Below are 12054 nucleotides of genomic sequence, written 5' to 3'. Positions count from 1 at the left end.
TATATAGTGAAAGGAATTTTCAGCCTGAAATTTTTCTTTAAAGTAAATCGATAAACAAACATTTGTTTATGTTTATATTTATTTGGTTAATATATGTATATCCATGGTAGAAATGGTTGCCAGGTTTCTTACTTTAGTGCTCTTTTGTTTTATCTGCTCTGGTAAAAATAGCTATTGTTAGAGGGATTCACTACATTTTCTATTAATTGCACATAGACTATATGAAGGCATTCATTTGTCATCACCATTTGTGTTTGGAACTTTGTCACCTCCAGTAAATACAAACTGTAATGTTTTTGCTACACAATGTTCTCCTCACTATCAGCTGCCTGTTCCCAGAACACACTGTAAAAAAACATGGTCTCTGTAGACAGCCCAGGGACTACAAACGGCAACAAAAACACTGTGCCAACCTGCACCACGAAGCATACACACACAGTGTTCCAGCGTTCCAGCCAATAACCGACAAGAACAATTTGGGAGTGGGGGGGTTAGTGCGCAGAAAGGATGGAGAGGGGATGGGATGAGGATGAGGGATGGGCGAGCTAGTCTCATTTAGTTTGAAAATACTTTGTACGTCAACAAGAAGTAACGACATCCACCATCGCTTAGTGCACCTTTAATTACACTATTTAACATTCCTGCTTATTAAATCTGCCAGTGTGTGCATTTGTGTGAGGAACAGTAAGAGAGACAAAGAAAGACAGTACACAGAACAAGGGCGGTTGACTATAGGTATTCAACTCCTGCCCTTTGCCCTGTCGGAGGGGATTCCCACGCCCTGCTACAGGGGCTTTCCAAATGGCCATAAAAAGCTGGAGGAATAAGCCCTTAGTAACATATTGTGTTTCCTTTCAAACACTGATCCCAGTTCAGAGCTGTAGCCCCACTTAGAGCATTCAAGGTTAGAGAGCAGGAGTGGAAAGCAGCTCACAGATCTGTGCCTAAGGGCAACGAGCTTCTCAGAGCCAGCGCCTCGGGGAGAGCAAGCTAAGCCAGCATAAGCTACTACCATCTGCCAGCATTGAGCTTCGGGAAGATACGCTTTGTAAGTGAGAGAGGTGCGCAAGTGGAGACATCTCTTTTTCAACCATCTCTATCCTCTCCTAGTAGACGCTTCCAGATGGAAATGAAGCTATCTAGGAATGATCTTTAAACTCATGGATGCCAGTGCTGTGTGGAGGACAACTCTGAAAAGTTTGTGTGTGTGTGCGTGCATGTGGTTCATTGGACATGTGGGTGGTTAGAAGGTGGGGATCATAAAGAGCTTCTCCTAGACTCAAGCAGGTTATTCGTGTCCTCGCTCCCGAGCTGAACTTTGTTCTCTCTTTTGTCTCAGATTAATGACAAAGGAAACCGGGCTCATAGTCAGGGTCCTCCTCTGCCTGCTCCTCGCTGGATGTCCCAGATGAAAAATGGACCACTGATAGTTTGGAAGCTAGAACAGGAAGAGCTCTCACAAAATAAAAGCAGCATAATGACAACATCTTATAGTATTAAATAATGGCAAGTTCTACTTTCTTGATCAACTAAACACTGCTGTTGTTGTTGCATTAGCTTATGTGAGAGTTAGGGATAAGTGTGGCTTTCACCCACCAATTCCCATGGCCATCTGTAAATGTGTTGGATTGGTTCAAAATATTCTTTTAATCCCAACGTTCTTGTTTGTAAAATATTTGGCAGAAATTGGCTTTATTGAAAAAGTTCAAATACATCAGCTCCCGTAATTAATACATCCTGACACCCATTAGAGATGTTTCAGGACAGACGTCAGCAAGTTCAGCTGTGATATCATGAAACGTATTACTTATGAAAAGAGAGTGAAGTGAGACAGAAAAATCTTATTACCAAATCACTGCTGGCACGTGGCTCAGTGATGCAGAGCAGGAGAGAACAGCCAGAATGTTCTTCAGCCTTTGAAAAATGACTTGATTTGTCACATTTTCACAACTCTGTGCAAAAATTGTTGTTCACTGTTTCCATTAATGGTGAGTTACTACAGTTTCCCAGCGTATTTTTCTTTCTTCTTTCTTTCTTTTTACATGATGTCTTTCTTTCTACTTTTCTTACATTGATTATTTACTTCTGGCCCTCAGTTCTCTAGCCTGCTTCTCCTAAATGGCCGGTTCTGCGGATGCAATCAGCTGAGCTTTTATTCAAAAACGTTGCTATTCATCCCTGATTTGTCAAACCCAGCAAGAGAAATGATTGAAACCATGACTTTGAAGCAATGCAACAGCTTCCAGCACAGTAAAGCCAAACGCCACTCTTGATGCTCAATGAGCCATGGACAAAAGTTCTCATTCTGGGTCTTCCTCCAGCGGTCCCTCCACATTAGATCATTAATCACAAGGCGGCATGGAAAGTAAAGAGTTGCAGAGTTAGGATGGAGGCCTCAGGTCAGTCAGTGGTGGCCTCTCCAGCCCATAAGTCCCTGGCTGGTGTCATTATTCTGACATTGTTGCGAAGGCGAGAGCTTTTGATGCTATTGATTTGGGAGGAGGGCAGAGTAGAGGAGAGATCGATGCACTTGATGTGATTCAGTGGAGTTACAAACTCGGGTCGACTGCACAGCCTGCTTTTGTCCATATCTGTGTTAATGAAAAGTATGTGACAATGCCAATCTGTGTCTCCCTGGTCCAGTTAATAGATAACATACATGTGACACTCAACACAGTGCTGTCCATCAGCTTTACACTTTCAGAAGATTGCATCTGCACACATACTCTGCATACATGTCTGTAAAGACATGTTTGAAATAATTGTTAATATAGTTTCTTTAAATAACATTCCAATGCAACTACAAGACATCTAACTAAAGTGTCATCCATATGCTCACATACACACATGGACACGCATGGACATTGGCAATTGCAGTGGTAATCTTCTTTGTATTTCCCCCGTCGGGCTCTGTTCCTTTGTGCTCTCATTTAAAGCCTTACGTTTGAAGCTATGTTCAAAGACTACCTGCTCAGCCCAGCCAGATCCAGATGAAATCCCGGTGTCTTCCAGGGCATCTCCTGGATCCCCCTCCCCCTAGCCATTCCACTCCAGGTCTAGCTCAGCACGTTAAGGGTTTCCTCAGGGGTGTTGTCACAGACAGGTGAAAGGGGTACAGGGAGTACCAGGAAATCACCGACTGAACAGGACTAGAACGAGAAGGGGAGGCAGGGTTAATATTTGGGTCACAGAGAGACAGAGGTTAATTGTCCCAATACGACACATTTGAGACATATCATGATGCAATTATTGTTGTAAAAAGCCTATTTCTTAATGCCTTGTGTTGTCTTCCTGTCAGAAATCAACACTTTTGCTGACGCTTTTTATCAATGTTTTTAACTTTTTCTTAAATTTTTGTAAGCATTTTTTATTTTTTTTATTTTTTATGTTTGTCACTTTTTTGAAATTTTTCACACTTTCAAACTCATTAACTTTTTAAGGAATTCATGGTCAATAAACCTCCTTAACAGGAAATTATACCTAATGTTTGAGGTAGAAAAGCAGAAATTAGGATTTATTTTGACTAAAATTAAAGGAATGTATGTTGATGGATAATCACAGACTGAAATATGTCAACTTTTACTCAGTACTATTTCAAAACCCCTAAAATTGTTAAAATGAACATTGATATAGGAAAACGGGTCATTTTGACCCGAGGACAACGTAAGGGTTAATTGCATGTATCTCCTATTAAGAGGATGGTTGGGTCGGACATTAAGCAGGGACGAATAATTAGAAAGTATAAATGGTTAGGATACAAGTTGTTGAGTTTATTTTAGAGGTGCTGGTAGTGGTTTAAAAATGATTAAAATGCTGGTGTTGAGGCTGAAACATATTTCTGTGACGATATTGTACATGTAAAAATCTTTGTGCAGCGATGTAGAGAGTGGGTTTCTGGGCAACTGCAGCAGCACACTCAGTATCTCAACCGCATGGCTCTGTCTCTACAGTCCTGTGCTGAATACAAAATATTGTTTTGTTGAGCCAAACCAACAGCCAACAAGTTTCTTTTCCATGTACTCATTGTATGATTTGTTTTATCTATTACCGTTTTTCTATTCTGAGTTGAAAACCGTTTTTGCTCTACATTTTGGTAAATATGACTCTGTCTCTAGTGCACACTACAAACTTTATAAAAGTACTGTGTGTTGGCAAATTACCATGTGAATGCACACAACACCCACGCATGATGACATTCTCAATCATGCCTATGTGCTATTTGTAGGAATATGCTGTAAATTCCGGATTTTGAAAATGTGCTATTCTTTTCCATTTCTATTGATATTTTTATTAGTATTTTGACAACCAGTCTTTAGCACTTAGCCTCACATGTTGACCCGAAACTTTCAAGGCAGATGTATGCTTGTACAGAGGATCTATGCAGAGCCTACGTGGTAGCCTATGTAAGTGGCCTAAGCTAATCTCTGTTTTATACTAGGTTTAACATGAGTAGAGGGAAATGCGACCCCACCAAGCCAGGGCCAAGTGGACCAATCACAGTTGTTGCGGTTTGCGTCACCGCGACATGTAGTTACATTTCTTGAGAGGTGCATGTTAAGGTACGGCATAGGGTCAGTAGCTACACATAGCCTACGTAATACTTATTACTAGGCATTACTCCTCTGGCCTGATATTACTCAGGTGGGTCTGACGTTGGTGAATATCGTTTCAGTTTTTTAGGGAGTCTGTATTTTTTCACTACCAGTGACTTAGCATGTCACATTTTGTGAACTGAGCTTGTAGATTTAATGTGTTTTTCCATGACCATTAGCTCTGTTGTTGTTTTACTGTAAGTGATTATTTATGTGTGTGGTATAAAAGAGGCTTTTGTCTTATGTCCCTTTGTATTATGTACTGAACTTCCTTGAGGGAGTTAATTTCCATCTGTACACAAAGTGGTTGTAAAATCATAATGTGCTGTCTTCTCGTGCAGATTTTCCTCTTGCTAATGCGCCCTCAGCTCACAAAAATACAGGCACTAAGCAAGATGGATAGAAAAGCAAATAATCCAGTTAACTTTTCACATGTTTGCAGGCAGATATTTTCTCTTTAATGTGTTTATCATGACTTATGAGCTTCTCTATAGCATCCATTAACGTATGATTGCCATCACAGGGATAATGGGTTTGTTTGTCGTTCCCCCTTCTGCTCAACTGCTTTATCCCCTTCTCTACATCTTTCCCCATCTTTCATCTTCCTCTTTTTTAGCATTTGCGTAATTGTCATCTCTGTGTCCTGCACTCCGTCACTCTGTGAGTGCGTGTGTCTCTCTCTCTCCAACGCTACTTCTCCTCCATGTGTCTCTCCACTCTCGGCCCCCACGGCCCCTCATCTCCCGAGCCAGTACCTCACTCCCACGCAATGCTCTCCATTATTGCCTAATTATCTATGGTCTGTCATTTGAATAATGTGCTATGCCTGATTCTCAATCTTTTCCACTTTTCCTTTTCATCTTTTACATGCTCTTTTCTGTTTACTTAGGCATGGCAAGGCAAGACAGCTATTTCTGTAACACATTTTAAAAATTCAAAGTGCTTTACATAACACATTAAAGAGCAGTTAAAAACAATTTAAAACAGACAGGTACGAAATACCAGAATACAAGTTGCAGTGTAAGAAATGAACTCTTATCTCTCTGTCTCCTTCTATATCTCCCACTGTTGCATCCCCTCCTCCGTCTCTGTTGTTTCTGTGGTGTCAGACAACTTGTTTCTGCATTCCTACTTTCCCCCGTATCCTCAAAGCCCATTGGCTCTCCTCTTCTGCTGGTTCATGTAGAAATCATACTGTGTGAGAGACAGTGGGGGACATTAGGCCCTGTCAGCCAGCCAGTTTGATTCAGGACATTTACTTCTCTGCATCAACATGCTTCTTATAGTAGCTGCACCATATCTGTCTACTGCCATCATACAGTAACACCTTTTCATTAGCTCAATCCCAACATCATCTCTGCCAGCACAAGAGTGAAAAAAAACCAAAGCCTTCAAATGATTCCACTTTCTGTAAATTCTGTCTGCCAGCCATTAGAGAGCTCAAATGCTGTTTCCCAAGTTAAAAATCATCTTCTGTCGTCTCTAAATCCATCCAGCACCATGGGGCCATTTGGGAAATCACAGACAGCCGACATTTGTTTGTGTATGGGTGTGTGTGTGTGTGTGTGTGTGTGTGTGTGTGTGTGTGTGTTTCAGTTTGGGAGTAATCTATCTGATGCAAACATCTTTTCAATGTTTGCGCATCTCTGTGTCCCTGCAGAAAATGGATTGGTGCTGATGCCGTAGCTCCCCTGTATCAAATACATTCAAACACACCACTTTGTTCCACTGTAACTGTACACTCATTGGAGTATCCCTGCTTGTTCTCTACATTGTTTGTTTCTGATCATTTCACAAGGGATACCTGGGGGCAATAACTCAGGCAAAGATGCTTTTGTGGTTCTGTGGCGAATCACAGTAATATGATGTTTGGGTTGTGATTTGCAGAAGGTTTCTGTGTGAATCCCAATAGAGCTAACTGGTACAGCGTATCAAACACTTCAATCTCTCCCCGTGCATCAATGTGTTTGTGTTGTAAAGTTAAAAGAGTATGCTTTCTGCTGGGTTGATGAAATGTGAATTCCTGGTTTACTCTTCTACAGTTTGGTCCAAATTGCTTTATTCTTGTCATTTTTTTTATTTATATTTAGCTCTGGTCATTAATGAATCCTATTCAGCCAATAAGCTTTGGGTTTGTTTGTTACCACTACCTTTTGCAGTATATTGTCTGTTTGAGCGGTTTTAGTACCTTATAGCAATCAATAACACAAATGGCCCACTTACTCACTGCCTTTATGACTCAAATAAACCTCAGAAGAGGTTCTTCAGAAAGACACTTCAGAAGTCATTATAAGTATTATACATCAGTCTGGTCAATGCATATTAGTAGTAAAACAAACATTCACGAATCATTTTAATTCAAGCCTATTTTATATGTTTATGAGTAAAGTGCTCAGCCCCAGGAATACTGCACATTATGCACTGTAAATTCAGTCAATTCAATTCAATTTATATAGCACCAAATCACAACAGCGGTTATCTCACAGCGCTTATCTTCATAAAAGAGAAGGTCTAGACCGTACTTTGTGATGTTATTTACAGAAACCCAACAATTCCCAACAAGAGCAAGTACTAGGTGACAGAGGCAAGGAAAAGCTTCCTTTTCAGTTCAGTTACGTTTTTGGTTGCTTTCTTGGTGTCATAAGAAATATTGCCTTACTTTTTGTCCGAAGCGTGTCCGTACGTGTTCATATATGTTTATAATAAAGTGTGTATTTTCTATTTGTTTTTGCAGGGTTGGTAAAGCTGGGAATCCACTGTGTAACATGCCAGAAAGTCGCCATAAAGATTGTCAACCGTGAGAAACTCAGTGAGTCAGTACTAATGAAGGTAAGTTTACAGCCTTCACTTCTTCCAGTGGCTTTAAATAGTTTCACTCTAACATTTTTTTTCTTATTAAGATCATATATGTATGTTTTTACTTGTCTCCATGTATATTTATTCAAAGAAGGCAAGTCCTAGTGATACAAGTTCTTAGTTTTTAGTTAATTTACCTGTGTACCTAGCAATTCAAAAATCAAAATTAGGAGAGGACTGCTTGAGCGGGTTTAAAATTTTGACATCAGTCAATGGTTGATCCTGCAAAAATGTTTGAACATGAATGAGTTATATCATAATAAGCCTCAGGAAAAGTGGAATCACTGGCTGAGTTAGTGACGTGGGTCTTGTAAAGCAGCTGATTTTCATCCTTTTCAGCTGTTTTGCTCCCATGCCAGGAGTCAGATCCCCCAATAAACCTGAAGGTAACAAAACAATAAAGCCAGTTTCTTCAACTGTGTCCTTACTCCAAAACACTTTGAAACATTCCTATTTATATTGTTTCTGTTACCCACACAGCCTCATTTTGAAGGATACAGTGGGGATTTTCTTTTATCTTATTATGTCCCAGGGCTCCTGCTGGGCAGCTCTATTCAGTGCCCACACAAAATTGACTGCTGCAAAATTGGCCTTTGTGTTGATGGAATAGTTGTACAGAAAGCAAAAAGAGCAGGATGATAGAGGACAAAAATGTTACAACCTGAAAATTGTCTTTCCCAGGACACATGCAGAGAGGAGTGCCGCCAAGCGGGTGGGTTTGCTTACAATACAGGTGATCTGCAAATGGAAAATCCTTTGTTTTGCATCACTTCTGCGACATCATCATTAGACTTGATGAAGAAAATCTCTCTGTGCTCTAATATTGCTGTTTGATCAGTCAGTGGGTGAACAGTCGGTATTAATCAGCTTCACGCTGTGTCAGTGTCTCCACTTTTTCTTACTCATTGTTGTCTTGCTCCTGAAGTCTCTTTCTTTCTATCTTGTATTCGGCTCCACATGTAGTCTAAAATTTTCATGAGGGAAAGAAAGGTCATTTTCGATGCCTCGATACTGACAGAGGTGTTATTAGTTGTAGCAGAAGGAGTTGCTGGAACTATTGTAACATATGACAACAGAGAGGAAGGTAGTGGGATACTGTTCCAACCCAGGTGTTTCACATTGTGCTGTCCTGCAGAGGAAAATGATAGTAACAGATGCCACACACTGACAGGTTTCTGACAGGACGAGGGCTTTTGCTGAAGCTGCAGTTCAGAGCCAATTAAACTCAGCCATTGTCACTCTTCTTCTTCTCAACTGCTGGCCCCTGGTGTGTGTGTGTGTGTGTGTGTGTGTGTGTGTGTGTTCCTCTTAAAGAGACACTTTTACTGTATGTCTTGTAAGTTTAAGAGTGGGTGCCAAAAATCATATGGACAGGTGTTTTTTTGTTTGTTTTTTTTTATAAATCCCAGTCACTTTCCCATATCCCCATTGTGTTGCACGCCACAGTCTTACGTGTCTGCTCTCCGGCCTGCCTCTGTGGCTGTCAGACTGTCAGACTGTCAGAATGATCGCGCTGCACTCTACTGCAAGACTCAGACTGTGAAATGTCACCTTTTAATATGCTAATGTCCTGGGTCCCCGTGGTGCCATTAGGGGAGAATCTGACTCTCCTGGACAGGTGTGTGTGTGTGTGTGTGTGTGTGTGTGTGTGTGTGTGTGTGTGTGTGTGTGTGTGTGTGTGTGTTGGTATCATTACATGCATAGATACATGCAGACACACACTTTTTCCACACATATGCACACAGGAATTCATAAGAATGTGTGTACATGTGTCATACACACACACACACACACACACACACATACACACATACTTCTGTCCTTCCTCCGACTGGCCTTGGGAGTCAGGGGTCTGTAGAGACGAGGAGACAGGTTGAATTAATTGTCTCAGAATATCTGTCTTTTCTCCACTCACTGTGTGTTGAACTTTAAATAACTAATGTTGAACTCTTTAGTCTACAGCCCCCACAGGCTGTGACACTACAGACCAGGAAGACATTGAATTGTCTTGGATAATGAATTCATGAACTTTATGTCAGTTTGTTACCGAGAATGAGCCTTGACTACTTCAAAGAGCAATTGGAAACCAGTGGTTGTTTTTTTAATGTCTAAGAAAACCAAATAATGGATTTACTTGAATAGTGATGAGAGTCTCCCGTCCGTAGCAAGTGACCGTCATGTTTCAACTGATGAGAGAGAAGCAGACAGAAAGAGAATACACAGTATGTGCACATACGACAGGATGTCAAAAGTCATTGGCACAGAGGCCAAACAGAATGGAGCGTGGCGATCCGATACAAAGAGAAGCCCAGAACAGACACAGCATGTGTGAGCGTGTGTGTGTGTAGTTCTCGAGGGAGTAGTTAACGTTTCTGAAACTCAGCCAGCCCTCTCGCTCGCTCCCTCGCTCGCTCCCTCACTACTATGCGTCTGTGCTGTGGGGCTGTGGGCTTGAGTCAGAGGGAGGGCAACAGAGAGCAAGGCTCAGGAGAGAGAGATGGACATGCTGTGAGAAACGCTGCTGAAACAAGATAACACAGGCGCCTTACTAGGTACACCACATCTCTACTCCTATTTGCTGTCAGGAGTGAGTGTGTTTTGTTCCTGAACTAATAATGTGACATTCACACACATGGTATGGCCAAATTGTGGCCATACAACACATTATGATCACAAGGAGCAGTAAAATTTGAATAATGATTATTGATTTCTACAATAGATATGATTAATCAGTAAAATTGAAATAAACGTAATTCATGTTCACGCAAAAATGTGACAACTCTTTCATTGCTGGTGTCATAAGAATGCTGGGAAATGAAACAAGCCAGAGAAATCCTCATAAGTAGAGCTAAGTATGATTTAAGAAATTACCATACATGTGTAGTACGACGATACCAACGTTGTGGTACCAAACCGTAAAGTAGTGGTTCTTCTCAGTACATCACGTTGAGAAATCTAAACATAGTAAACCTTGTTTTTTAATTTATTAATGTGGCAGCAGTAGCTCAGTCTGTAGGGACTTGGCTTGGGAAGCAGTGTGGACCGGTAGCTGGAGAAGTGACAGTTCACCTTGAGCAAGGCGCTGGACCCCCAACTGCTTCGAGCAATTACTCTGTGGCAGCACCTTTGCTCTGACACCTCTTCACTAATGCATTTCTTTTGATTTTTCTGTGGACATTTTAGGCCTTTTTAGGACAGATGAAGACATGAAAGGGGAGAGAAAGGGGGATGGACATGCAGCAAAAGGCTGCAGGTTGGAATTGAACCCGTGGCCGCTGCATTGAGGAGTAAACCTCTACACATGTCCGCCTGCTCTACCAACTGAGCTAACACAGTCACTTTTCTTTTATTTTAGAATGGTCCAGAAACCTTGCCTTAATGCAAAAGAAGTAGTTTTCAGTTACTTTATCAATTAAAACAAGATTACATATGTGAGCAAAGAGGTGTAATACCCAGTTCTACTAATATAGCAGGTTAACCCATTACATGTACTGTAACTCTAATTTGAATGTAATCCAATATGACTCACATTTGCAGCACTATTTGCAATGTTCATTTGGTTACTTTCCTCTGCACTTGTGTGACTTTCATTACATGGCTGAAGTATATGCTATTTCATCTTAGCTTGAAGGGCATGATGCAATTCCCCCTGCATTGGAAAACCACAAGTCTGTTAATGCTTCCATACACCTACTGGGAGACTGATATTGTCATATTGGTGATGACAACATGGTGGAGAAAAAAATAGAATAGAGTAGAATCTTACAACCACAGTCGACAATGCTCCGAAAGCTTCCACCTAAGAACAAGGGATTTTCTCTAACATATTTCATACTGCATTACCTACAGTATTATTATGCTGAGAGGAGCAACTTGACTAATCCGCAGTTTAGTCTCGGGGAGAGTTAAATTGTTGCTACCCGCTAGCACTAACAACTAGCAGAGGGAGAAGGGTATCTTTAGCATGCAGCATTTGGTAGTTGTTGTTGATGCCTGCTCTGTTTCTAACTCTGAGCCTGTGAGCTGGTGGCAGTGGCTGCTGTTGGGATAAGGACAACTAATTAGCCAGAGTGACTCTCTATCCTCCTGAAGCAGCACGACTTCAAAGTCACTCTACTGTCCCCAAGCCCAGGGAGAGAAAGGAAGAGAGGGAGAGGAGTGCAGGATGAAGGGAGATAGAGGGGTGGGAAAAGTGTGTGTGTGTGTGTGGGGAGGGTTATAAAGGATGGTGAACGCCTTGTGGAGTAGATGTCGCTACATAGCTACGATGATTTTGCTGGGGTTTTAGCACGGTGATGTTCATTTGCTGACTCTGTCCTTGATATCAGTCATAACATTTCAGATGAGAAAAATGTGTGCCTGAGTGAGAGAAAGAGAGTTTGGAGATTGAGAAGCCAGGACTATAATTGCCCCCTGAAGCAACTGCTAAGGATGTAAGAGCTGAGAACAACCAGGCAGCGCCACAGCCAGAGTAGACGGCTACATTACCTAAAATGGCCTGAATCGTAATGTAGCCGTCTACTCTGGTAGAGACAAGGATCAGTACCTTTTTCTCATTGTCAACAAGATCAGTACTTTTTGAATTTGATTTTTTGACCATAAATAA

General features: G+C 41.3%; 1 protein-coding gene across 12 annotated transcripts in view; it reads left to right on the top strand.

The window, feature by feature from the left end:
• brsk2b (BR serine/threonine kinase 2b) overlaps positions 1 to 12054 on the top strand; it is a 166191-nt gene that overhangs the window by 87783 nt on the left and 66354 nt on the right. For all 12 annotated transcript variants that reach the window (XM_034878760.1, XM_034878764.1, XM_034878763.1 and 9 more), the window contains one exon: positions 7327 to 7421. In XM_034878760.1, coding sequence (XP_034734651.1) covers positions 7327 to 7421 — 95 coding nt within the window. The remainder of the gene's footprint in view (positions 1 to 7326; positions 7422 to 12054) is intronic.

The sequence above is a fragment of the Etheostoma cragini genome, chromosome 8, assembly GCF_013103735.1.
Source record: "Etheostoma cragini isolate CJK2018 chromosome 8, CSU_Ecrag_1.0, whole genome shotgun sequence".
NCBI classification, from domain to species: domain Eukaryota; kingdom Metazoa; phylum Chordata; class Actinopteri; order Perciformes; family Percidae; genus Etheostoma; species Etheostoma cragini.
The sequence above is the reverse complement of the archived record's forward strand: the minus strand, read 5'-3'. Positions and strand labels throughout refer to the sequence as shown.